We start from the raw sequence: 12,995 nt of genomic DNA, 5'->3' as shown, positions 1-12,995 counted from the left end.
CCATCTGCTTTTTAAAAATAATATTATTTAAAGACCATTTCAAATCTGTTGTTTTAGGATTTATTTTATTTAATCATATATTCTTTGTATATACACAATCCCATATATAATTCAATAAACCCCCCACCCCACCCCATCCCCCCCAACACACACACACAGACACACACACACAAAATAAATAAACAATAAAACTTGTGATATGAATAATAAATTGATAGAGCTTTGTGCAGGATATATATGAATATTACTGCTGTCCACACAAAAACATCTGCCTACATAGTAACACCCTGCAGTGATTATTTTTCCCCACTGCTTCTGTTTATATTATATACATATTTCTTTATGATTAGACAAATACCAATCTATGTTAATTGTGTAAAATATGAAACAATTTGACTACATTTTGTTTCACATTGGGATTGTTTTTCCTTTTTTCTGTAAACTAACTATTTTGGAGACATGTGGTTTTGTTTGGACAGTAGCAAAATTAAATACATAAAAACATTAACAGGTATGATTAAACATTATTATATAGTGTTTTAAAACAGATGTATTGTTAGCATGCCAGCTTGAATATAGTAGTAGAGTTGGGAGTTGTCATAGAGTAACAGTCCAATAGTCCAAGTGCAAAGGATGCATCCAAGAGGAAATTAAAAGGAAGTAAGTGGAACACTTGTCCATGCATAGGTCGTTGTAGTGTGAGTTAGCCTTTGTGAATACAGTTGATTTAGGCTATAATGAGTCATTGTCCACATGAGAGCACCTGTTCCAGTTTAGACATCTGTTGTTCATTGTGGCATCAGCCTGGCTTAGTTGTCTTATTCACAGACTGGCAACGTTGTCTCTGTGAAAGAGAAAAAACAAGAAGAAATGTGTGAGAAATAAACAATGTCTTGAGAAAAGATTAGCTATACAGAGAACTGTCTGTGTATTTTAAGTTACCTTATATGAGGAGTGCTGCATGAATGATATATTGGTGTGAGAGACTTAGGGGAATACAGCACACTCTGGGTATGATGAATCCTCACCCAGACTACTGCACCACATCCAGTTTAAGCATCTTCTATTGACTGGAGTCTCAACTTGGCTTAGCTGTCACACACTGGCAACGTTGTCTCTGAGAATGAGAAGGGACAAGAAGACATGTGTGAGCACTATTAAATGTCATGAGAAAACAATTTCTATGCAGAAAATTGTGTATTTATTTGACTTACCTGATATGAAGAATGCTGCAACTGCATGGATGATATCTTGGTGTAAGATACTGAAGCTTTTGGGAATACAGCACAGTCTGGGTATGATGCATCATGGCCCATACTATTGCACCACTTCCAGTTTATGCATTCTCTGTTGACTGGAGCCTCTACTTGGCTTAGTTGTCTCATTTTCAGACTGGCAAAGTTGTCTGTAAGAAAGAGAACGAACAAGAAGACCTGTGTGAGCACTATTAAATGTAATGAGAAAACATGATCTATACAGAGAATTGTCTATATATTTGACTTACCTGATATGAAGAATGCTGCAACTGCATGGATGATATCTTGGTGTGAGATACTGAAACTTTGGTGAATACTGCACACTCTGGGTATGATGAATCTTTGTCCAGACTACTGCACCACCTTCAGTTTGAGCATTCTCTGTTGACTGGAGCCCCAACTTGGCTTAGTTGTGTCATTTTCAGACTGGCAATGCTGTCTGTGAGAATGAGAAGGGACAAGAAAATATGTATGAGAACTATTAAATGTCATGGGAAAAGACTTTCTATGCAGAGAGTTGGCTATGTATATCTAGTTACCTTTTATAAAGAATGCTGCAACTGCATAGATGTCATCTTTGGTGCTTGGAGTCAGTGGACAGCTTTGTGACTGTTGCTGTAATGTTGGAGGTCTTGGATGATTTTTAACAAGTGCATATATATTACATAACATACATTTACATATTATAAACAAATACAATTTTAAGACATGCATAATTTGTAATATTAAATATATCTTGCACAAAGCTCTGTCTCAAAAAAATAAAAAATAAAAAATAAAAAATAGAGCTGAGGTGCCCTATAGTGATTGGCAGCAAATGATTTTTAGAAATCGACGCAGTACCTGTAACAATATACACATTTTGTGTGATTTTACAGATGAGTTCAAGTAACCCTCTGCAAGTTTTAGGGCAAACTACATAATTAAAGTAATATTAAGTCCCATATTTTTCGCACTATAAGGCACACTTACAAATCCAGTGCTCCTTATGTATGAATTTTACCATTCAAGTATTTAGAAGCAGTGAAGCCATTCTGCTGAATACAGCATTATACAGGAGTTTCAGTTTAGTTATCCAGCAGTATTAGCATTAGGTGCTAACTGCGCTAATATTTAGCTTTTTGCCCGTTCAGAGGCGAGTATATTGGCCTGTAGCCAGAGCCTTTACAATGTTAAAACAAGCTACATGAGTTTAATAGAACACTCAGGGTTCCTGAGGAAAGTCTGGAAATCTAAGCTTACTGTAAAAAAAAAACAGAAGTGCTTTACTCACCCAAATAAACAGTTTTCAAATGTGTGTAGAATAGCGTTCAACACTTGTTTAATGTCTAACTCTTCAGATTTTTTGTTGTTGTAATTAGTTTTGTTTGGTTAGCTTCGCTGTTCTGAATTAGAAGGAAAACATGTTTTTTTTTGACACTGTTTCTTACCAGTGTCACATAATGCACCTTATAATCCGGTGCACCTGAAGTCTGAAAATATTTGTTGAAAGTGCGCCTTATAGTGCGAAAAATACAGTATGCCAGTTAGTAGGGCACCTCAGCTCTAGCCTATACCCACTTCCCACAGGGGCCGTCCGGCATTTTGTCATACCCCTGTACCAACCCCCCACCCCCCCGGGTGGTGGACGAATCTTCATATAGCTGCCATTATACACCTTTAATACAAGCAAGTTAATACAACACATTCATGATAGCTGAAATAAGTAGGCATTACAGAAACACATATACTCTCAATTGCAATGTCTTTAATATAGATATGATCAATTAAAGTGCCATTTTCAGTGGTTGCATCTTTTACAATTTGAGTGAAGCCATTATGCTGCATCATTTCACTCACTGTATTAGACACAAAAAGGTTTTCATTGAAGTCACCCATAATAATTTTTCCTCCTGCAAACGTGTCAATGACACTGATTACATTTGACAGCTTGTTAACAAATGCTTTTAAACTGTATGAAGGTGGTCTATACACAATTGCAGCTGTTGAGTTCAGGTGGGGAATAGTAAACTGCATGCACTCTATGTTCATACAGGGTAAATCAACAAAACTACAGTTGATCTGTGTTTTGTAATACACACCAACACCACCATGTTCTTTTTCTTTCAACTTAGCAAAGAGTTCCTCACTTTTGTCATATGAAACAGACCTTGGGCTGTTGCAGAATGAAAATCCACTTATTTGTAGATCATTTTCAGTATGACTTGACTGTATCCATGTTTCTGTCATGCAAATAATATCAGCTTCCATATACCTTTTGTCTTGTTTTATGTCTTCCAGGTGACATGACAACCCTTGAACATTGTGCAGAAGTACTTTACATGATAATGATGACAGATGTGTTTCTCTAAGTGGCTCCACAAATGCGGGCATATTTTGCATGAAACTTTCTATATCAGGTTTTGCATAAATAGCTGTTTCCTTGAAATCTTCTATAATGAGACCTTCCAGAGAAGTCACACGACTTAATGCCACATATGCTTGTCCAGGTGCAAATATCTTTTTAAGTGACACAACAGCTTTATCCACAGTTAGACCTTGTACTTTGTGAATAGTGCAAGCCCAAGATAATTTCAGGGGAAACTGTCGTCGTATGCCACCACTTCTTGTGACTCTCTCTTCTTCTGGTTCAATTGGTGTAGCCTTTTCCAGTTCTGGTTTTAAGGATGGCCGTTTTGCTCGTAAGGCTCTACCAGCTCTTTCATTGTCAAATGTCACATATACTTTTGATGGGAAATCTTCGCCAGGATTAAAATGTATATCACTAACTGTACCAAAAGCACCATTCACAAGTCCATCTGAAACATCAATGTTTTTAAGGAGCATGACTCTTGCATTAACTGCAATGTGAAGTGATCGTGAAAGACATGTCTTGCAAACATTGCTGTGGTGGCCCTTTACTTTTTGAAAGTGTCCAGTTTTCGGGTCTCTCTCATAATCTTGTGCTCGAATAACTATAGTATCTTTGCATGTCTTGTGAAGCATTTCTCTATTGTGGTCATCAACTTCATTATTTGTGGCATAAATATTCAAATTAGAAGTCATGTGTTCTTCACCAGTTTCGCACTGTTTCAGCATACTTATATCTTTTTCCAACAATGGATGAGACTTCTGTCGTTTCCTTAATCGATTGAGCAACTGTGCAAATTCCACATCTTTCTGTCTCATTATCTGACTCAACTCAGCCAAAGCAAAATGGTCTTGCCATAAATTAATTCCCACATGATCAGTATATAAAGCTTTACCCTTAACTGGATTGAGCTGATAAAAGTCTCCAACTGCGATGATAGAAACCTTTCCAAAAGGTGAATAATCTCCAGTTTGTTTGATCTGCCTCAGTCTGCCATGAACATATGCAAGGAGTTTGTGATCAACCATTGAAATTTCATCAATAATTAATATATCCAGGTTTCCCAACTTTGTTCTCAGAGAATTAATTTTCTCATCTCCCAGTGGTTGATATGGTAGCTTTACATCTGTACCAATAGCTAAAGAAGTATGTATTGTTGCAGCATTAATGTTATAAGCACTTACACCAGTTGGAGCTGTCAGTAACACACGTGTGTCATCAGGATTATTTGATAAGCGAGATAGGATACGGTGTGCTTCATAATGTATTGCTTTAATCAGCATAGATTTCCCTACACCTCCAGGGCCTGATATAAACACATGAAAGGGTTCTGGAGTGTCACCACGTGCCTTTTGTAAACACCAGTGTCTGATTTTATAAAATATCTGGGACTGTGTCTCATTCATTGAACGTAGTAAAGCCATAGCTTCTTCCTTTGGCATGTTATGAGAATTATCCTGTAATGAATAGATTTCCTTGGGAAAAAGGTCAGGTATAATGTCATTGTTTTCAGTTATTTCTGGAATTTCCTTTTGTTTCTGCTCAATGCATTCTAAACGTTCACGTTCAGTCTCTGGACAAAGTTGTGCCCATGCATCTTCCATTGGACCATGTGCATCTAGGTCTTCCTGAGCTTTGTCTATGGAGTCACTCTCTTTTTCAAACATGGCCATATTTGTGTCTACTGTGAGTTTCACTGAGACAAGTTCATTATCAGAATATTTCACAGACCCAGTTTCATAAAACTCTTGATATGTCTGGAAAGTGGATGGTTTTAGTTGTGATTTGAGGTAGTGAGGCAAAAACAACTCTAAAATGCTTTCATAATATTTCTCTGGATTTTTTGTTGGTGAGAAACGGGCATATCGAATCACAGCAGCTTCTGTTCGTGACCTTTTCTTGGCAAATCCTGATCCTTTCAAAAGTTTGATGCTGTCACTGGATGAATGCTCTGATTTAGACAATATTCTATATTCTGATGCAAACCTTGCCAAACACATTTCTTCAAATTCCTTGCTTTTAGGTCTGTTCTTATATCTGTCAGAAATGCTGTACATCCAAATATTGTCACTGTCATCATCGCTGCACTGAGCTTTTCTCTGTATGACATTTAGTGGAAGACTCATTCTGATTGTGTCACCAGTTGGAACAAATTGCACTTTGCGAGATGCCTGTTTTAATTTCATATTCGTAAGACGATACACACTTTCTTGAGCTGAAACTTCACGATTATGCAAGAAAACACTGCCAAGTTTGCGCATAGCTTGTTTAGCATCAAGATTACCTTGCTCTGACGCTTCTTTTTGTGCATGTGACAACAACAGCCCCATTTCTCTCTCTGCTTTTGATATGTATGAGATGATATAAACAATACAGGAATATGCATCAACTACAAACTGTATGTCCATATTTGCATTCCATGCTTTTAGAAGATCTGTGTTATACTGATTCACCCAAACATCACATGGTTTCCTCTTCAACACAACACTGGTTTTCTTGGTCATTGTTTGATATGCTGCTTCAAATATTTCTTGATTTATATCAAGGGAAGCAAATAAAGAGTCAACAGAGTCAAATGTGGCCTCAGTATTTAATAAAGCATTTCTGACTCCTTTTAATATTGTGTTTGCTAATTCTACTTCCATCTTCTTTGTGGATTTGCTAGCTTTTTCATTTTCATCATTATTGTCATTTTTATGTTCCTCAGTCTTACATCGTGTAATAAATGTTCTGTTACTTGGAGGACGTGGAAAGTTAAATCTGCATGTTGTTCCCTTTTTTTTGCATGTTTTTGAGTGTCTCTTGCTGTGCATCTGAACTTGTGACACTATGTCATGCATTTCTCTGTCCTCATCTGAAGGCAATTCACATGTGACATACTGATTAATAAACTGACAAACACGCACATCATCATCTCTGTCTATCTGTGGAGCATCTTTTACCCAGAAAAGACAATGAGTGTGAGGTGAACCACGATTCTGGAACTCAACTCTCATGAAAAAATCAGTGATCTCTCCAATCGGTTTGGCTTCAGACATGATGACATCTTTTAGGAAACAGTGAAATCGATGGTCAAACATTCTAGCAGCAGTCACAGGGTTACTTTTCAGCAGGTGACATCGCTCTGACCAATCAAGCTCATCAGCTGATACATGTTTTCCTTCTTGTTTCAGGATTGTTTGCATGAGTTCTGGCCACCGGAGGTCAGCAGAGGAAAACGAAGCAAACCAGGTTGGAATTCCTAGTTGTCTGACCATTGCAAACAAATCTTTCTGCACGCTTTGCCAGAACACTGGCGTACCTCTGATAGGTTTCAAGAATTTATAGCCTTCATCAAAATGTAAAATGCGTCGTAAGGATTCATGGTTTGTCAACATTTCTGAAGTAACTTCAGATTTCTGTGTGGAATGTCCTTTTCTCAATGCGATTGATACATTTGATACAACCTGATTTAGTTCTGACAAATACTGGCCATAAAAGATAAAGTCCAAGTTTTTAGCAAATCTTCCATCTGCATTGAGTATTCTTGAGTTTAAATATTGACATAATGTCAGCCTTTCTGGTCTTGTCTCATGAAAAGTTCCTGTGCCTTTAGGGAACAGAACTGGGAAGCATTTGGCCTCGTTTGACTCATCAGTTAATAGCCTGACTGGATTATTTCCTTCTGCAGGTGCTACAGACATGATTCCATCAAAATGCTGATCCAGAACCTCTTGTGCTACATCAACAGGTTGTAAACAAGTATCCATAAACATGCCATGCTGTTGTCGGTCAAGAAGAGTTTCATCAATGTTCTCATCCTCATTGGTATTGTCAGTGTCTTCCTCATTACCAGCTTGTTCACTTTGGTCATCACACTCATCTGCTTCTGCAGTGTTGCTCAGTGGATTAATCCAATCATTGTTGAATTTAACATGACTGTAGAATTTGTTATGGTTTTTGAGGTACATCAGTGCATTTTGAATTTTCTCTGGGTGAACAAATTCATACTTATAATGTCCCTTGTATGTCAACTTTCTTTTCAATTTCACACGGATCATGAGATCAGCATTTTCTGATCTTGGTAATAGCTCAGCTGCATCAGCTACATTTGATGGCACACAGGTTATTGGGCCTACGACAGAGCTCTGTGATCCTTTTGGCAGCGGCACAATCTTCATGAATGGTATATGCATTGCAATCAAATGACATTCCAATGAATTTAATGTTTGCAATTCATGAGGGACTGGATCTAGTGACAGATTATTCACAACACTCTGTTCTGGCATTTTTGCATTACAAATCTTTCTGTGACAAGTATAACAAATCCAAAGAGAACCAGCCGGGCTACTTTTAATGGTACAATGTACATCACAGCTCTCATTGCAAATATGCAAATAATCCGCAGTGACACACCTTTCCGCTATACATGCAACTGCTGGATCTTTTTTCAAATATTCATGTTTTCGACATCGTATGACTTGGTGTTTGAACAGAGCTCTGTGACAAACTGCACACACGTATTCTGGACCTGTGCTTATTTTGTTTTTGAACTGTGTAATTACAAAATCAGTTTCTTTTCTTTTGTTTTTATTAATTTGTCTTCTTTCTATGTTTCTGTTTTTCACACCCTGGGCAAATGAGCTGTCTGTTTTGTATTTTGAAATTGAAATCTGCTTTACATGCTCTCTGTGCTCGTCATCTGTATTGTACTTAAGTACACTCAATTGTTTGACATGCTCTCTGTGCTCGTCATCTGTATTGTACTTAATTACACTCAACTGTTTGACATGTGCTCTGTGCTCGTCATCTGTATTGTACTTAATTACACTCAATTGTTTGACATGCTCTCTGTGCTCGTCATCTGTATTGTACTTTATTACACTCAATTGTTTGACATGCTCTCTGTGCTCGTCATCTGTATTGTACTTTATTACACTCAATTGTTTGACATGCTCTCTGTGCTCGTCATCTGTATTGTACTTAATTACACTCAATTGTTTGACATGCTCTCTGTGCTCGTCATCTGTATTGTACTTAATTACACTCAATTGTTTGACATGCTCTCGGTGTTCCTTGTCCGTATTGTATTTCATTACACTTGAATGTTTTTTGTACTCTCTGTATTCCTGATCTTTGTCATATTTACGTTTACTTGTTTTTTTAAGGTGATTCCTGTAATCTTCATTTTCAGAATATTTTTTGACACTTTCAGATTTTTTGTATTGCCTGTATTGGTCACTGCATGAATATTGCTCAACTGCTCTTTTTTTAACACAATTCCGAAAATCCTCATTTTCATGGTACTTTGTCAGAATTTTTCTAACTTTGTCCTCTTTGTTTTGTTCATTTGTTTCATACTGTCTTTTCATACTTTGAAGTTTGCGACGGCTTGATGCAGTTTCAGGTTGTAGGTTCCTGCAGAACGCTGAACACAGTCCAGAACACACACCATGTCTTACTTTCATGCAAATTACCACTTCATAATGGGACTGATTGCAGTGTTTCAGATAAATTCCAGACTGTTGATGGCTGCGAGCACCTGAATCGTAGTGCGTACTGTACTTCAACCACTTACTGTTAGTGTATGTGAAAATATCTACTTCAAGTAGATCTGCAGCAGCTTGAATTTCAACCTCTGTGGCCCATGTTCCAGTATATTTTATTCTGCTGCTACTGATATAATCAGAAAGAGAGCTGTACCCTTGCCTGAGATGATTAACATACTGAGCCTCATTTTTTTCCATGTGTCTCACAACAGCACGTCTGATTTTTAAGTGCTCCGTTTCACTCCCACTGATTGAAAACGCCAGACATCGGAAGAAGCAGTTCCCGTCACCTGTTATCCTCTGCGTTTCACAAGGTTCTCCTACTGAAACCAGTTCACTCAGTTGTTTCTGTGGGGATTCACTGTACACAACATTGAGTTTCAGACACAGGTTTTTTTGTTGCTGCACTGTTATTGGACCATACTGAAAGCTTTCGCTTGGAGTCTCGCTCATAAACATGACATCAGAGTCACTTGTGAGAACCTGATTGGCTGAACTAGTCACATGTTTAGCTTTTGTTTCGGCTGTAACTTTCGGTCTAGTATTTAAGCTCAAACTACGTGCAATTGTGCACACATCACGTTTAGCTTTTACAGCTTCACTATACAGCAGGGTGTTGCTTGAAAACTCGCTTTTCACAGTGTCTGTTTTACCTGCAGTACTTTTCAGCTTGTTCAGGTTTAGATCCTCAGTTACCTGCGTGTGTGATTCAGAAGTCTGCTGCCCCATGTCATTTGGAACCACTACAACTCCAGTTGCTTCAAACTGCTGACCTTCTGCTTGCAATGACAAACCCAGGATTGTAATGTGATCTAGAACAGATTCCAAGTTAGCATGACAGGCTAGTAAACTTGTACCTGTACCATCCAGTGCACCGTGTGTGTTTCGTGCATGCGAGTCAATTATGGCATACCAAGAATCTTGTTTGATGATAGCACATGTATTCACTTTTATTGTAAATAGACAAGCATCAAACTGAGATAGCACTCTTACAATAGCTTCATCATGTGACATGTAGACATTCTCCATTTCTCCATAATCAGTAACACCAAACAGTCCAACAAACATGTCATCACTGCAATTCAGTGCAAACCTGTGACCATTAAGTGTGTACTCCGTGGGCAAGTCTCTAATAAACAAGTAACCTGAATCATCATGAATCCTGCCTGCATCTCTTATGCTGCTATACAGTTTGTCGCCATTCAGGAGGACATTATCCACATCTGTTGCAGTCCAGGTTAACACATTCTTCAACTTAGACATCAGTATGGCTGTAACACTATTAGCAACACATTGCTTGTTACTGTTCCTACCAAACTGTGGATGCTGCTGGTTGAAGGAGCCACTCACGGTCAATCTCTGGGGACTCAGAACACACACAGATGAAGATGTCTGGATTATACCAACATTTTCAGGACATTTTGAGCCAGAGGCAGGTTTATCAGAGTTTTTTGGCAGAGTTAGCTTGTAAGATTTTGAGCCAGAGGCAGTTTGATAGGCAGTTTGATACGCATTTTCAGCCAGAGGCAGTTTGACAGGGTTTTTGCATTGTATTTGGTGCAGCTTCTCAATGGGAGAAGGCAAGTTTTGGACCTTTTTTTCATGGGCAAAAGGCATAAGCCCGTCAGTCAGAGCCTTTTGGGTATGGGGATGAGGCCTAACCCCGTCAGTCACTGATGAGTCACTTTTAACAGTGGCCTCCAAAACTGGTGAGCTGTGGTTCACAGGAACAGAGTCAGTCAGGACCTTTTTGTCAAGGGGTAAAGGCATAACCCTGTCAGTCGGAACCACAGCCATGCCAGCAGCTCGACCACGCTGGACCGCCATCCTCTCCTTCGCCGCCGACGAGCGCCGTGAAGCCTTGGTACGGGGCATCTAGGGGAGAAAAACATTGTATTTTACTGAGCGTCAAATAATAGCAATATGCAAAAATAGTTACTTTCATTTGTATTCAACATATCCACAAAAAAAGGGTAATTTTTCCATTTCAAGACCTCAATACATTAAAAACTGTGTCAATTAAACCTTTTTCAAACAACAGCAAATCAACCTACTACAAAATGCATCTGCATGTTTTCAAAACCATTAGAAACAAAACATTACAAAATAATTCTGCAGTGTAGTCACTTCAGCAATGTTAAAGTCTATATTCATATACAGAGAGGACAATTTTACAAGCTGGTCAGCTGTAAATTAATGACACCTTCAGCCTCAAATAAATTAATTGTAAAATCTGGTAAATACATGAAGCATATCATACAGTATGCATATTGAATATCTAAAGCAGTACCACTTATGGGGTCACCTAGAAAAAAATGCCAAACAGTAGTTTTACATATGTTTTACCAGACTACAATATTGTTAGTACATATTAACTTTGCATATAAGCTGAATCATTCTGTTTATTAGCTTAACTATTTGAGTGTGTGTGTGTGTGTCTTCTGAGTTGTTTCTGCAGCCTTCTCTCCAAGTCTTCTTGCTTCTTCCATTGCAGCACAGCAGCTGAAGTCAATGAGCCAGTCATCATGTGTTTTATGATTTTGCAATACCAGCTACTTGTTATTCCCTTGAGCATCAGTTTTACGTGTAATTTCTGCTGAAACCCTACACTACACTAGAGTTTAAACAATCAGCACTGCAAAAAATACTCAATCATTTGTTTTGAAAATGCATTGCACAAATAAAGCTTTGTCAATTTCCACAAGATGATGTTGTAAGTGTCATCCTGTGAAGATAAGGTATTAATCCTCTGCATAAAGCTACACAGCTACAGTAGTCATTTAGATCATCAAAGTAAAATACTTCACTTCACATAAAACATACCTTCAACTGAGGAAGCAATAGAAGTGTCGATCCACAAGTCATTCCCAGAAAACAAATACACAAAGACAGGGGACAAAAATGTTAATTATTGTCAGATTATTTACAAATATTTTTTTTTTAAATAACCAAGCACTCACATTTGAATAGGAATTATAATGCCATATACCCGTTTTCTGAAACAGTGGAAAACATTTATATACAAACTATCCTTAGTTTAAGTATCTTAAAAATTTGCCTTTAGTACAAGCTAGAATGATTAAATAATTTTGTAAAACAAATACTAAATTTGAATCTTCTAGTATATTCATATCTTATACAATTAAATAAAGCACCCATAATATTGACTATAATCAGTGTTGGGAAAGTTACTTTTAAAATGCATTCTGCTTCCGAATACAACTACAGAACAGGCTAAATAAAATAAAGAATTCAGAAGCATGTATGATGCAGCTGTTTTTCCTCTTTTATTGGCATATTGCATTTTGATAACTACAGCAATATTTGACAATGTTCATTCCCCCTCACTTGTATTGAAATAATAAATGCTGCAAATTACATTTTCAGCATAGTCACCACAATGTGCATATGCTAACCTTCAGATTTCCCATGCACCCTGTACCATCTAGGGCTGCATAATATTGGCAAACCCCACATTGCAGTGTGTGTCTGTGTATACATACATACATACATACATACATACATACGTATATATATATATATACGTATATATATATATATATACGTATATATATATATATATACGTATATATATATACGTATATATATATACGTATATATATATACGTATATATATATATATATATATACGTATATATATATACGTATATATATATATATATATATATATATATATATATATATATATATATATATATATATACACTGCAAAGTGGTGTTTGCCAATACATCTCCACAAATGTGTGGAGATGTGTTGCTTACGTAACGTATTCGAGGCCAATGACTTTCTCAAAACTAAACAGCTTTACAGAAGCTTTAGAGCAGTCCAGTCCAGGATGG

At 37.3% G+C, this 12,995-nt stretch overlaps 1 protein-coding gene across 1 annotated transcript; it reads right to left on the bottom strand.

Annotated features, from left to right (window-relative positions):
• Window positions 1–2,802: 2,802 nt before the first annotated feature.
• Window positions 2,803–12,062, bottom strand: LOC125804029 (uncharacterized). The gene is made up of 3 exons (XM_049483135.1): window positions 11,958–12,062; window positions 9,788–11,009; window positions 2,803–8,503 (listed from the first exon to the last, which is right to left on the bottom strand). The coding sequence occupies exons 1-3, from the start codon at window positions 11,997–11,999 to the stop codon at window positions 2,916–2,918; spliced, it is 6,852 nt and encodes a 2,283-aa protein (XP_049339092.1). The 5' UTR covers window positions 12,000–12,062; the 3' UTR covers window positions 2,803–2,915.
• Between the last annotated feature and the right edge of the window lie 933 nt (window positions 12,063–12,995).

The sequence above is a fragment of the Astyanax mexicanus genome, chromosome 8, assembly GCF_023375975.1.
Source record: "Astyanax mexicanus isolate ESR-SI-001 chromosome 8, AstMex3_surface, whole genome shotgun sequence".
Lineage (NCBI taxonomy): Eukaryota > Metazoa > Chordata > Actinopteri > Characiformes > Acestrorhamphidae > Astyanax > Astyanax mexicanus.
Note: the sequence above shows the minus strand (reverse complement) of the source record. Positions and strands in the feature narration are given on the sequence as shown.

Bases quoted from the DNA above. Each gene is read 5' to 3' on its own strand.
- LOC125804029 (XM_049483135.1), bottom strand. From the start codon at position 11,999: ATGACTTGTGGATCGACACTTCTATTGCTTCCTCAGTTGAAG. The intron at 11,010-11,957 runs GTATGTTTTATG...TTTCTCCCCTAG, and splicing joins TATTGCTTCCTCAGTTGAAG to ATGCCCCGTACCAAGGCTTC. The intron at 8,504-9,787 runs GTAAAACAGACA...AGTACAATACAG, and splicing joins CAAGCTGAAAAGTACTGCAG to ATGACGAGCACAGAGAGCAT.